We start from the raw sequence: 13,416 nt of genomic DNA on the forward strand, positions 1-13,416 counted from the left end.
TCTTTCGGGGCTAGACTTTCAAGTGTTTAGACTTAGCCCAAAGGTGAATTTGTCAGGTAAGTCTCAATGTAGTGAGGCGGATGGGCCTCCCTCCTCCAGGGTGAGAGAGGGAGAGTTACACGCCCCTTGGAGGGCAGAGCCTAAGCCTCTCTGAACCCCTCACCAAAAGGAGGGGGCAGGGCCGGAAGTATAAAAGACCAGACCCACAGCCCATTCGGGGAGAAACCTGCAGAGAAGAAGGACGTCCCGCTGGCTCTGGAGCAGCTCGAGGTGGATCCCCTGCCTAGCTCGGTCCATGCCCCAGACATGGACAATGACTGGCTTGGCGTGCCCGCTGCCGTTTACCCAGAGAAGTCGGACAATGCCTGGACGCCAGAGGTACCCATCCCAGGGGAGACAGGAAGTGGCCCAGGGGCAGCTGACATAGGGCTGGCAGCAAAGCCCAGACCCCCAGCGTTAGCATGTTGCAGCTAGATCCCCGCAGACCCCAGGGCAGCTGATTCAGTCCCTGCCAGGGCCCTGGGCTGGGATGCAGTGGAGTAGGGAAGGCCCACGTCCCCCTGCCCCTCCCCTTGGGTGGCTGACCCTCATTCCTCTGCAAGGGGCTCTCACTGGGAAGAGAAGTGGCCCCAGCCCCCCTTGAGACTGTTGTCTGCTGGCTGCCTGAGCCCTGCAAGCCCAGGCCCCAGCCTACCTGTAAGACTGAAGTGTTTGCTGGTGGCCTGAGCCCCGCCCAGGCTATAGCCAGCCCCTTAAGACTGTCGGGGGACGGGCTGCCTGAGCCCAGGCAAGCCCAGTACTGGTAAACAAAGACAAGCCTGGAGACAGGCTATGGCAGCCCTCCAGGGATCTCCCTCCTCCAGAGTGAGTGAGGGAGCGTTATACTGAACATAATCAGTTGAACTATCTTTGATTTCTGTGAGGATTAAAATAGCCATGTAACACAACAGAGAGTCTAATAACAACAGCTGAGCAGCACAAAAGGGAAGCCACCAAAAATGAACTGTCCTAAATGTGACAAATAAATCCAAAGGAAATCTGTCATTGTGACAGGCTCTGTTGTGGGGTAAGACAGTGGAAACACAGCTCAAGTTTAAAATGCATTTACAAAGGTCACATTGACTCTGACATGTCACAGGCACTTGCCATTGAGGACTAAGGGCTTGATCCTGCAAGGCAGAGAGTGTCCTTAACTCCCTTTAACTGACAGTGCCCAGCACCTTGCAGGATCAGGGCCAAGACCAGAAGGTGATTTAAAAATAAATCTTTCGGGGGGCTAGTGTTATAATAATAATAATAAATACATCATAGCATTTTTTCCATATAACATTATATCCCAGCAGATCTCTAGTTACATACACCAATCACCACTGAAATTCAGCCATCTCTGGGGTGGAAGGCTGTAAACAGCAGGTTCATAGCACACTGCATAACAATATGGGGAGGGAGAACTTTGGTCAAGGACACTGGGACAAAGCCAGACCCTGACTGACAGTGCCCTGGTGTCTTTAATATCCACAGAACAGTAAATTTTAAGCTCTCAGGCAGAAGGAACCTTTCAGACTGCAGGGTGCTCAGTTTCTCTCTCTCTCTCAGGAAGACGAAGACCTGAATCAAACCTGCTGGGATTTGGCATGTAGTCTTAGAGCTGGACCCTGACCTTCCCGGGATTGTCCTGATTTCAGCAGAGCAAGCTTGAAGCATGAAAGATAGATTAACAGGGTACTGAGGAGCCCAGAACTGATGCAAGTGACACGTTGATTGGTAAGGAGGGATCTCCCCATTGAAAAAATCCGAACTCCTTAAAGGGTACATGAGTTTGCTGTATGGCTCTTTAATGGTCCAAGGGTCTTTCCCAAAACGTGAACAGCATCTGAACGATCCCTTTTCAAGCCAAAGTTGGAGCAAATGTTTGGTGCACCACCCCTCATTGTTTATTCTTGATTTGAAACACATTACTTGCAGGCTATTTTCAAATGGTCACACCTTTGCACATGCAAAAGAAAACAGCCTCAACTGGCAAAGCCACATTCCTCATCAAGGGCTACATACACGTCCACACTGCAGGTGAAAACAAAGCCAGTTTGTGCTGTCCAGCATTTTAAAAAAACACAAAGAATGTCTTACTGGGTGAAAAAAAACCCTTTCCTCTATTTTGGGTTACTCACAAATGGCACAATGGGTTCTTAATTATAATGTCTAACTAGCAACACAAAAGTAATTGCTTCTGGGCACAGACAAAACATATCAGAGGGGAATATTTCGACAAAAGACAAACAATTAGCAAAGAAAGGGGCTTGGAATGAAGATGCTGTTTCAACCTTAACTAGAGCATCAGTGTTGCAGCACTGTAGAAGGGCAAACAGCCATGCAAAAGGATGACCAGAATAGGATATTATGCACTGCAGCACCAGGGCTCACTGGGGACAGCAAAAACCCTGGCTTACATTGGGATCCAATCAGACCTCTCACTTCAGACACAAACACTGATGTACATGTGCTGTACAGCATGAATATACTGGCGCATCTGACCTGTGCTCCTTTGAAATTATGCTCAACAGAGAAATGCACTGATGCCTGCAGCAGAGAGCACCCTGAGGTAGGATGGGGAAGAGTCAAGTGTTGGACAGATCAATATGGGCTTCAGACCTCTTTCTGGAGAACTGTGCTCTACTTCCTTACCGCAGGTTGTACGTCCTCAGGTTACGCTGTCTCCTCTTTGTGGCTCGCAGTTTGACAAAGGTCCGTCCCGTTGGGTCAAAGACGCACAGGACAGTGATGCAGACACTCAGAATGACGACCCAGTTGCAGACGACCATTCCTGCAGAGAGAGAAGAGGGTGAAAGTCGGGGGTCTGTCCTGGAGCCACAGCAATGGCTCATCCACCCTAATCTCTTGTGTGCATACCAGCTCATTTCTCCATTTCTGCAAAGAGAGCAAAAAAATGGCATTAACCATCTCACTCCTGCAAAGAACTCCTTTGGGAGGGTCTCTGATCACAGCTGGATTCTCCAGTCTCAGGATTCTTGCTTGAAGGTTACCCACACAGAGGAGACACTTAAATATCTGTTCAATATCTAGAAGGATTCCAGGGCATGTGTCAGGACACCAATAAGACTAGCTGAGATCCTGAAAAGAAATCTGGGTAACTAGTTAAGTCTCTGCAGAACAAATTGTAAAAGACAGAATTCTTCAGATTCACCCACCAGATCCAATGCTGGGAACTTGGATTCCTGTCCCTCTGGAGACAGCTCAAACATATGAATACAATGTCTGCTCTGTGCAGTGACATAGCCAGACAGCAAGCACTACATTCACAGTGACAGTACTTCAATCTGTTCCCGGGGTAGCTCTCCATGTATGGAGTAACTCCCTGGTCAGGGGCACCCCCTACATGCACAGAAGCACATGAATGCACTAACTGAACACTACATTCAGGACACCCAAATACATACCCAAGGTGACACTCTTGGCAGTGAGGTCATTGCAGGAGGAGTAGTACTGTGTTAACCAAATGATGCCCACAATAGCATACACAAACTCGATCACCAGGATGGCTGAAACAATAGGAACACAGAGTGCAATAGCAGCAAATTTCTAACAGTTAAGCACTGCTTCTCCCCAGAAAGGTGGGCATCCTCCTAGCCCCAGCTCTGTCAATCCCACCTGTGTCACACAGCAGCAGCCTCATGCCAAGGGAGAAATCCCAGTTCCTAATGCTGAATGAACTCTAACCAGTGGCTGGTTCATGTCCCACCAGGATAGGCACTGCTCTCCAGTAGGAGAGCAGCACAAAATGGATTACCTTGCAGTTTTGGCCACAGTGCTTTAGGAGTTGATCCTCAAGGAATGATTACAGAGATCCACTAGCTCCTCAACAGCCCCTACCCCTGTGTTACACCCTGACTGTACGTACACAGAGCTGCAACCCTGGCTTGATTCAGACACACAGTTATACCCCTCCTAGCCTTTTCCCGCACCCCTACTTCAATTCACGGAGACTCTCCTATGTAATGTACCACCATGTAACCATGCATCTGCCTCCCCATGATACACTGCCTGTGTGATTTGTAAGGGAGAAGTTAATTCCCTTAGGCAAATTTTGGAGGGTTTGTACATGTGATTAATCCCACCTTGTACATTCTGGCAAATTTGGTGCGTATGGAAGGGAATTTTTCTATTTTAGGTACTTATACAGCCCCCATTACCACAGTATCTGAGCACCTCACAATCTTCAGTGTATTTATCCTCACTACACCACTGTGGCACAGGGAAATGCTATTATCCTTATTTTACAGGTGGGGAACTGAGGCACAGAGAAGCAAACTGACTTGCCCAAGCTCACACAATAAGTCTGTGGTACAGCAGAAAACTGAAGCCAGGTCTTCCAAGTTCCAAACCAGCATCCTAGTCACTGGATCATCTAGCAGACTCAAAGTGTGCAGGGAAGGGGGGACAAAAGATGTTAAGACCCCAAGCTTGGCAGCCTCAGGACACAGATAATCCCTCCTGCATCTGGCAAGTTCAGAAAGGGGCATACGGGGTGGGGTTAATTTCCCACGGGCTCTAGCAAACCCAGGAGGATGTGTGTGTAACACAGGGTCTCTTCCCAACTAGCTTTGGCAGACTTGCGAGAACATGTGGAGTGCTTACCTTCCTTGGGCTCTGCCAGATCTGGGGTAGGGATTATACCCCTCAACTCTGCCAGCTCCAGGAGCAGGGGATGCTCTGCAGACTCAAGGTCTGTTCTAGTCACATGCTGCCACTTCTTTAAGGCCAGAACCCTCTCTTTCTTGACCACTTCGGGTACTACTTCCCTCACTAGTTGGTACATCTCAGCCATTGGAGTTGTTTCACTCAACTGAGACACAGGCACCCGCCCAAGACATTGATCTGCTGATTTTTCGATTAACTGCAGACCTGTCAAGCACTCACACTCCTGTCATCTCTACGGCCCTGTCAACCATGGGCTTGCACCATCTTACTGCGCCTGATTTAAATACAGTTCCAGCAAACACTTTCTCATGCTGTTCGGCCAGCCAGTGGCATGTTTAAAAACTGTGCACTAGGCCTTGTGTACATTGGATCTTTCCCCCGCAAACTCCTACCATTGCTACCATCACATCAGCTCCATCTATGGGAGTGTTAGCATAGACAAGACTTCTGGGGGCTCAGAGCTGGTCGAATGGCATGTGCTTATCCTGCAGCCACAGGGGCCTTGATTACACCAGTGGTAACACCCACACTGTCAATACCAGAGGAACTGATGAAACTGTGGTAGCAACAGTGAGAAATTTTGGGAATTAAACACAGACAGGCTCAAGACTCAGTTTCAATATAGTTCCCTAACATGGCTAAAGTCCAGTGCCGACAAGGTATTAAAGGGCTTGATGACTTCACAGGGAGATGAGAGGGGAGGGAAGAGATCTCTCACTTGGTTTTTCCCTTTATCTGCCCCTTTCACTCAGCCTGGATTTAATATAGTGTATCTCAAACTGCCAGGCTCCTCTCCTTTCCCTTGGGAGACTCCACAGTGTCTGGGAGAAATGGAGAGAGGAAGATTTGTTTGCTTTGCTTGTTAATGGTTTGCACTTAGCACTCAGCAAAGATGGAATTGCCTCCCATATGGAGAGAGCTTTTAAGAGAGGATGCTGGGCTTTTGATAAGTCCTAAGTGGAAAGAAGCCAGCAAAACAAGAACAGGCAACAGGCTGCCCTGCCCTTACATTTAAAAGGGACATAAATCCTTGTTTATCCAAAAGATTTCCCCACCAGGCTCCTTATAAAAATACTTCTCCCAGGGAGAAGATGTGGTGGCCTAAATACATTTCCATATCTTGGGGGATGAATAGAAGGATATAGTGAGAAACAGTGTGTTGGGATATCCCAACACCTGCACAAGAGACCAGTGTCTGTTCCCCTTTCCGGTATGACTCTGAGAAGCTCAGGATAGGTGTGACAGGAAGAAAGGTCTTAGGAGGAAAAGAGGTCTGTACACACATCTCAGGACTGAAGGGAAGGCATGTGGGCATCCAGTAAATATAGTTATAGCTATGGAGGTGGGTTATCTACGAGCACACTGCTAGATGGGTAAGTGTATTGAGAGGTGGCCTATAAGTGGTGTCTTAAAGTAGGCAGGTGAAGGCTAGGTGTACATGTGTGACAGGGAAGGGCCCGTGTGTGCCTTGGGGTGGGCATGCTCGTGTTGTACTGAGGCATATACTTGTGTTATTGGAAATCTTGTGGAGAAGGAGGGGGCAAAGGTGTAAATGTATCACAAAGTGGGTGTACAATCGTATTGCAGGAAGAAGGATGAATGTATTTATTGTAGGCATGGGGTGTACAAGGTGTCACAGTGAGGGGGGGTGAATGAAACATTTGCTGGGAGGGTGTTTTAGGTGGCAGGTGAAGGTATGTATGGAAGGGCAGGGGGTTGTGTACCCATTCCAGAAGAGCTCCATAGCTACTCATGTGCATGTCAGAGAAGAGTGGCTATCTCTTAGGTGTAGGGAGGAAAAGTCTTCTGAGAGTGACAGATAGCAGAGGTAAGTGGTTAGAAGGCCCTATGCTGCTGCCTCTTACCCAGTCTGACATAGAGCACGTACTGCATCGAGTCCCGGGGCTCTGTGTACAGGATGCTGCCACGCATGCTGAGCCAGATGATTGCCACTTCTGCGATCATGCAGCTGAGCAGGATGCCCAGGTAGCCTCTGCCGTGGTCCACCAGGTTAAGGGAACAGGTCTCGTTGGGATTGTACACCAGCCCGAAGAGCACCACGGAAAGGATCACAAACCTGCCATGCACAAGCCAACTATTTACCAGTGGCAACACCAAGCAAAGCAGCCCAGCATATGGTAATATTTCCTCAACTAGAGTCTCCTCACAGCCAGTTTTTTTTACCCTTAGGACTAAAGGAAGGAACCCTAGATGGCCTGTACATTTCCTGCTAGTTCTCCCACTCACCTGAAGATCATCTATATATTAATTTGGTCCTGAATTCTCTTTCCCAGCTGCCAGGTGACATGCTGCCCAGATCTCACCACCTTGGTATCCTGCGTCTATCTGGCAGTTCTGAGATATTCCCTGGGATACACCAGAGGCATCACACTCAAATCACTGTCCTCTGGGCCCCTCTAAAGAAGCACACCCCAAAATTTCAATAGACCACTCAGAATAAAGGGTGAGGATGTCTCAGGAAGTTACAGGCACCAGGCTTCTAACAGAGGCTTCCCCTGTGAAAGTGGGATAAGGGTTTTATATAGCACTGATCCAAGGAACAGGGAAAGCAAGAGGGACCAGAAGTTCAGAACAATTTGGTACCAGTCATAAGTGTCCAATAGAGCCTTCCTAAGCTATACAGGGGAACTGGAGAGAACTCCAGCCACTGGAGATGGGAGTAGCAAAAGGAAGTCATGAGTTGCTGCAGAGCAGCCTTCTCCTGAGCATTGGTGCTCTCCACTTACCAGGTGGTGTGAAGGAGGAAGAGGAAGATGGCTGGCAAAACGAGGTCATCGCTGCCCACAGACCAGCGACGGCGGAACACCACAATCCCTGGCATGGCTAGTGGGTCTGAGGAGGCTCAGCAGGCAGGATACTCATCTCCTGAAACAGAAATGTAGGAATGAAGGATGCAGGTCCCCTCTAGTCCCTCAATGCACCCCGTGCTAACTTAAAATCCCCTCCATCCACCACACACAAAGGAGGGGGTCCTGTTTGAGAGTCCTCTCCATCCCACTCCCATGACAGCATCAGATCTCCTCCATCCATCACCAGCAGGCAAAGAGGGGTGGGCATACCAAACTCCAGGTGGGGAGGCGGGAAAAGAGAAAGGCAGTCAAAGATCATGGGAAGCATTAGCTTAAACAGGTATGTAGCTCATGCTGAATGTAATTAATACTAACCCGAACACCAGCTTACACGATTAGTTGGAATCCTATTACAGAGCTCTGTGTTTGTAAGTGATCCCTGCTGGGCACCTACAACAGGTTGTGCCAGCCTAAGCTCTGTACAGCTCCCTATTACTGTGTTCTCCCACACATCTGCCACCAGGTTCTTCTCTCAAAAGCCTCCTCACAACACCTTCCTCTCAGCCGGCCAGATGCTCCAAAGCATCCATTAACACTTGGCCCTCACACACCACTGGGAGAGCTGTACATCTCCTTCCCATCTCTTGGGGGTGTGCACCCTACAGCCTCCATGGTGTCCCAAAGCTAAGGAAGGAGCATCCAAGGAGACCTCAATCTTGACTGCAGACTGTTTAGAAGCCCCCGTTCGCTCTGCCCTCACTTTGCCTCCTGTATGCATTAAATCATTGGAGATTTAAGGAACAATTGCTTCTCTCCCTTTCTCTCTCTTTTATGTATTAGTTTTTCAACCTGATGATCCTTAATTAGCACTGGCAACAGAAGTCAGAGGCTATACAAAGCTCCCCTGCATACGCAGCTCTGCACCTCAATCCTGCCCTGCAGCAATTCCTCTACTACTCTAGTCCAACGTTCCCCCTTACGCAGCCCTGCCAAAGCACCTCAATCCTGTACTGGAGCATCCCCTGCTATAACAGTCTGAAGATGCACCTCAATACCGACCTGCGACCTCTGCATGGTTCTGTTAATGTATTTCTGTCCGGACCTGCAGCGTCTCAGGCTATTCCACTTCTAGCTTTCACCAGCAACCCACTGTGCTCTGCCAGTGTACATCCAGGGTGAGGTTACAGAATCCCCTGCAATTCCAGTCTCTCCTTCACCCTCAGCTTTGTCAATGCTCTTCAAGGGTGACCTGCAGCTTCCTATGCTATTACAGAGTCTGGGTTACCATGCAGCGCTGTCCATGCACTTCAACTGTAATCCGCAGCACTCCCTGCTATTTTAATCCTACTCCTTCACACCCAGACACTGCTGACAATGCATCTCAATCCCAAATTAAGCAACCGTGCTAGTCCAGTACGGTCCCTATGAAGTACTGACAAGCAAGTCAAGCGTCCAGAGGCAAAAATAAAAACATCTCGTTTCTATTACTTGTGATATAATCAGGATTTGCATCAGGAATTCTGAGGGGACAAACTACTACACTAATCTGCCATGTCCCAGTCCTAACTCAAAACTGATCATAGCTCTTTCACATTAGATCTCAAAATCCAATTCAAATACTCTGGATAAAATGACCTGATGAGTGATCACATTTAAATTAACTAGAATCTTCAAACCACAAAAACATTTGCAGCTTATGACAGGCCCCACGAGCTGCCCTAGCAGCACCACACGGCTACATTATTAGAACGTCTGATGTTACAACAGGTCACACGATCTGGCATTTTGTACTTGTCAATTATGTTTCTGCTCTCTAATCAACACACAAGAACTGCAGCTCATCCTAGAACTGGGCAGCATTTCTTTTACCGTGTCCACTACCAACTACTGTCACCCTGGTTGAGTTGGTTTTGCTCTCCTACACATGCTGTCATGCAGCAGCAAGTGACTACACACACACCTCTAAGACTTTTCAGGAAATTCCACAATTAACATGCTGATACACTTCCAGCCTGTTACTCACTTTGGTAAAGGCAACACCGCATTCCATGCTCAGCAGAACAAAAAACAATATGAAATAACTACATACCATTTGGATTCACACTCCCCTAGCGCACATTTGTCAAGCACACTTGGTACATTTCAAACTGCTCACTCCACTGGCCATATGGCAATACTTTCTAGCCTTATCATGAACAACCCCACCATCCACCACTGGCAGGCACATGGTGGTACTTTCCACCTTTACCTTGAATATGCTACCCTAAATCAATGCACACAGCGATACTTTTCACCTTGCTCTTAAACACTGTTTCTCCTTGCCCGTGGACATAGTGGTACCTCCCAGCCTTTCCCTACCTGTAACTGCTCTTTTTCCATGCAGACATTCCCAGCATTCCCTGGCTTACTAGTGTGCCCCATCAATGTATTTTCAATCATTTTTCTGCACTTGGCAGTACATGCAGTTGTACTTTGCAGACTTTCCTGCCTACTACCAGATTAAGTAGTGCTACTTTGCAGAAACAAGTGAGTCCTAGGGTAGGTTCCTGATGAAAAGCAACAGGTGGGCTTGGAATGAGGTATCCAGCCTTTCATTATTGAACATGATAAATACTGTGGGACTGATGCTGCTAGTCCTCTATTTTACAAAGACCCTACACATAATAATTTGGAAACCAGGGGTAGATGGAGTGCAATTAATTCCTAATGATCGTCTGTGTGAAATCTAAACCAGGAAGCCTGGAGCCCTACTCCCTGTGTTAGAAACAGCAAGAGAGAGGAGTGAGAGACGGCCTGTTACTATCATACCTGACTTACAGAAAGACAGAAATAGTGCTCTCAGGGGGAGGAGTCCTGGGATCTGGAACCCTGGGATGCAGCCAAAGAGCTATATTTGAGGAGGCCTGAAGACATGAACCTAGCAGGGGACTGGGGAGGGAGGAGAAGAGTCAAAGGACTAAGTGCAGAAGAGCCTTGGGACCTTAAAATAGTGGGTTAGAGACTTCTCCGAGTGCAAGGAGCCCCAGACTTTGCTCCCCCGTTACAGCATGCAAAAGCACTTACGACACAAGGAAGCCCAGGAGTCTGAAACCTGGGTTAGAGATTGAGAGAGCACTGAGTGTGAGACGCCCTGGGACCCTGAGCCCCGCCTAGGGGGAAACACATGCATGCACAAGTGCTCAGTGCAAGGAGCCTCAGGACCCCGACCCTTCAGGCCAGAGTGAGATCTATGGGAATCAGAAACGCTTACATGGCAAGTGGTCCAGCAGAAGCACATTCTTCTCTCCAGAGAGGGTGTTTCAGGGAAAGTGCGCGTCCATGGAGACAGACATCATGAGGGAAGGAGGAAACCACGAACTCTTCATGCAGCCATTGAAAATCCCAGTCAGGAGAGGAAAGGACAGCTTGATGACTGTCTGCCAAGGAAGCCAGGCATCATCTTCAGAGCACTTCCCTCCCTCCAAGACGGCAACCTCATTTATTCAACTGGGGCTGCTCGGAGCGAATGAGCTGGGGTCGTGACTTCCCCCCCTTCACACCCCCTCTCGACACACTCTAGAAGGAAGTGACATCATCCCTGTTCTGAGGAGATTGTGTGTGAATTGTGGGAAGAAGGACTGAAAACGAGAGCATGAGATGCTGTCAGAGTCATGGGGAGAGAAACACACAGAGAGATGGAGAGAGGAGGGAGGTCTCAGCCAGCAAGTTCAGCAGCACGGAAACCGCCTCCCCTCTGCCACAAGGAAACAGAAAAGACTAAGCTTGCTGCAGTGATCCTTTGGGAATGTCCTGGAACTTGGCTGCCTGCGGGAACCCCCCCTTCCCCTGCAGTAGATGGCATCAGAAACAGCGCTGCTGGAGGACAGCTCGGAAAGGCTCTGGGGCACTAGTCTATCCACTGGCATTCGCTGAATGCAGAGGGGAGGAGGGGAATTGGACAGGACATGAAAGGGGCAGCCAGGAGGGGCCACCCTCCTGGTCAGAGAAAGGAGGGACTGTTCAAAAGGAGCAGCCTCTCCCAGGCCTTTTCAGCCCTTAATTCCCTGTGACATGCTCTCTAGGGTATGGCAGGACATGGGGGAGGGGTAGAGAAAGCTCTGTCGGGTGAAGGCTTAGAGAAAAGAGCAAGAGAGAGAGACATGCTATAGCGAGACAAGATTCCAGTAGCTAAACCTAGATTTAGTTTAATCCAACATCCTCGTGTGTCTGACATTAACCACAGAAGAAGGTATACAAGTGAATACATGAGCTGAACACAGCTGCAATCGAAGGAAATAGGTTGACACATCTCCCATTAGACATGAAGCATCACCTGCATCCATACAGCCCCTGACAAACCGACCCAAGAATCACCCACTTCCCACTAGCCAAATACACAGAGGAATGAGCTGGCACGTTCACACCGTCACATGCAGACACCGAAGGCATAACACCTATACCCACGCAGTCTCTGATACACTAGCCCATAGTAAAAGCAGCAAAGAATCCTGTGGCACCTTATAGACTAACAGACGTTTTGGAGCATGAGCTTTCGTGGGTGAATACCCACTTCCTCAGATGCATGTAATGGAAATATCCAGGGGCAGGTATATATATGTGTGCTAGCAAGCAAGCTAGAGATAACGAGGTCAGTTCAATCAGGGAGGATGAGGCCCTGTTCTAGTAGTTGAGGTGTGAAAACCAAGAGAGGAGAAACTGGTTCTGTAATTGGCAAGCCATTCACAGTCTTTGTTTTATCCTGAGCTGATGGTGTCAAATTTGCAGATGAACTGAAGCTCAGCAGTTTCTCTTTGAAGTCTGGTCCTGAAGTTTTTTTGCTGCAGGATGGCCACCTTAAGGTCTGCTATAGTGTGGCCAGGGAGGCTGAAGTGCTCTCCTACAGGTTTTTGTATATTGCCATTCCTAATGTCTGATTTGTGTCCATTTATCCTTTTCCGTAGAGACTGTCCAGTTTGGCCGATGTACATAGCAGAGGGGCATTGCTGGCATATGATGGCGTATATTACATTGGTGGATGTGCAGGTGAATGAACCAGTGATGGTGTGGCTGATCTGGTTAGGTCCTGTGATGGTGTCGCTGGTGTAGATATGTGGGCAGAGTTGGCATCGAGGTTTGTTGCATGGATTGGTTCCTGAGCTAGAGTTATTATGGTGTGGTGTGCAGTTACTGGTGAGAATATGTTTCAGGTTGGCAGGTTGTCTGTGAGCAAGGATTGGCCTGCCACCCAAGGCCTGTGAAAGTGTGGGATCATTGTCCAGGATGGGTTGTAGATCCTTGATGATGCGTTGGAGGGGTTTTAGCTGGGGGCTGTATGTGATGGCCAGTGGAGTCCTGTTGGTTTCTCTCTTGGGTTTGTCTTGCAGTAGGAGGCTTCTGGGTACACGTCTGGCTCTGTTGATCTGTTTCCTTATTTCCTCATGTGGGTATTGTAGTTTTGAGAATGCTTGGTGGAGATTTTGTAGGTGTTGGTCTCTGTCTGAGGGGTTAGAGCAGATGCGGTTGTACCTCAGTGCTTGGCTATAGACAATGGATCGTGTGATGTGCCCGGGATGGAAGCTGGAGGCATGAAGGTAGGCATAGCGGTCGGTGGGTTTTCGATATAGGGTGGTGTTAATGTGACCATCACTTATTTGCACCGTGGTGTCAAGAAAGTGGACCTCCCGTGTAGATTGGTCCAAGCTGAGGTTGATGGTGGGGTGGAAGCTGTTGAAATCATGGTGGAATTTTTCCAGAGTCTCCTTCCCATGGGTCCAGATGATGAAGATGTCATCAATGTAGCGTAGATAGAGAAGGGGTGTGAGTGGACGAGAGTTGAGGAAGCGTTGTTCCAGGTCGGCCATGAAGATATTGGCATATTGTGGGGCCATGCGGGTGCCCATAGCAGTGCCAC

General features: G+C 48.7%; 1 protein-coding gene across 1 annotated transcript in view; it reads right to left on the reverse strand.

Moving 5' to 3' along the window:
* The window catches only part of DAGLA (diacylglycerol lipase alpha), a 49,878-nt gene extending 38,948 nt beyond the window's left edge, over positions 1 to 10,930 (reverse strand). The window contains exons 1-5 of the mRNA XM_030560842.1: positions 10,777 to 10,930; positions 7,464 to 7,602; positions 6,582 to 6,793; positions 3,456 to 3,557; positions 2,683 to 2,821 (exon numbers count right to left, since the gene is read on the reverse strand). Of these exons, the coding sequence (XP_030416702.1) occupies positions 2,683 to 2,821; positions 3,456 to 3,557; positions 6,582 to 6,793; positions 7,464 to 7,558 (548 nt within the window). The 5' untranslated portion in view covers positions 7,559 to 7,602; positions 10,777 to 10,930. The remainder of the gene's footprint in view (positions 1 to 2,682; positions 2,822 to 3,455; positions 3,558 to 6,581; positions 6,794 to 7,463; positions 7,603 to 10,776) is intronic.
* Between the last annotated feature and the right edge of the window lie 2,486 nt (positions 10,931 to 13,416).

Source organism: Gopherus evgoodei, chromosome 4 (assembly GCF_007399415.2).
Source record: "Gopherus evgoodei ecotype Sinaloan lineage chromosome 4, rGopEvg1_v1.p, whole genome shotgun sequence".
Lineage (NCBI taxonomy): Eukaryota > Metazoa > Chordata > Testudines > Testudinidae > Gopherus > Gopherus evgoodei.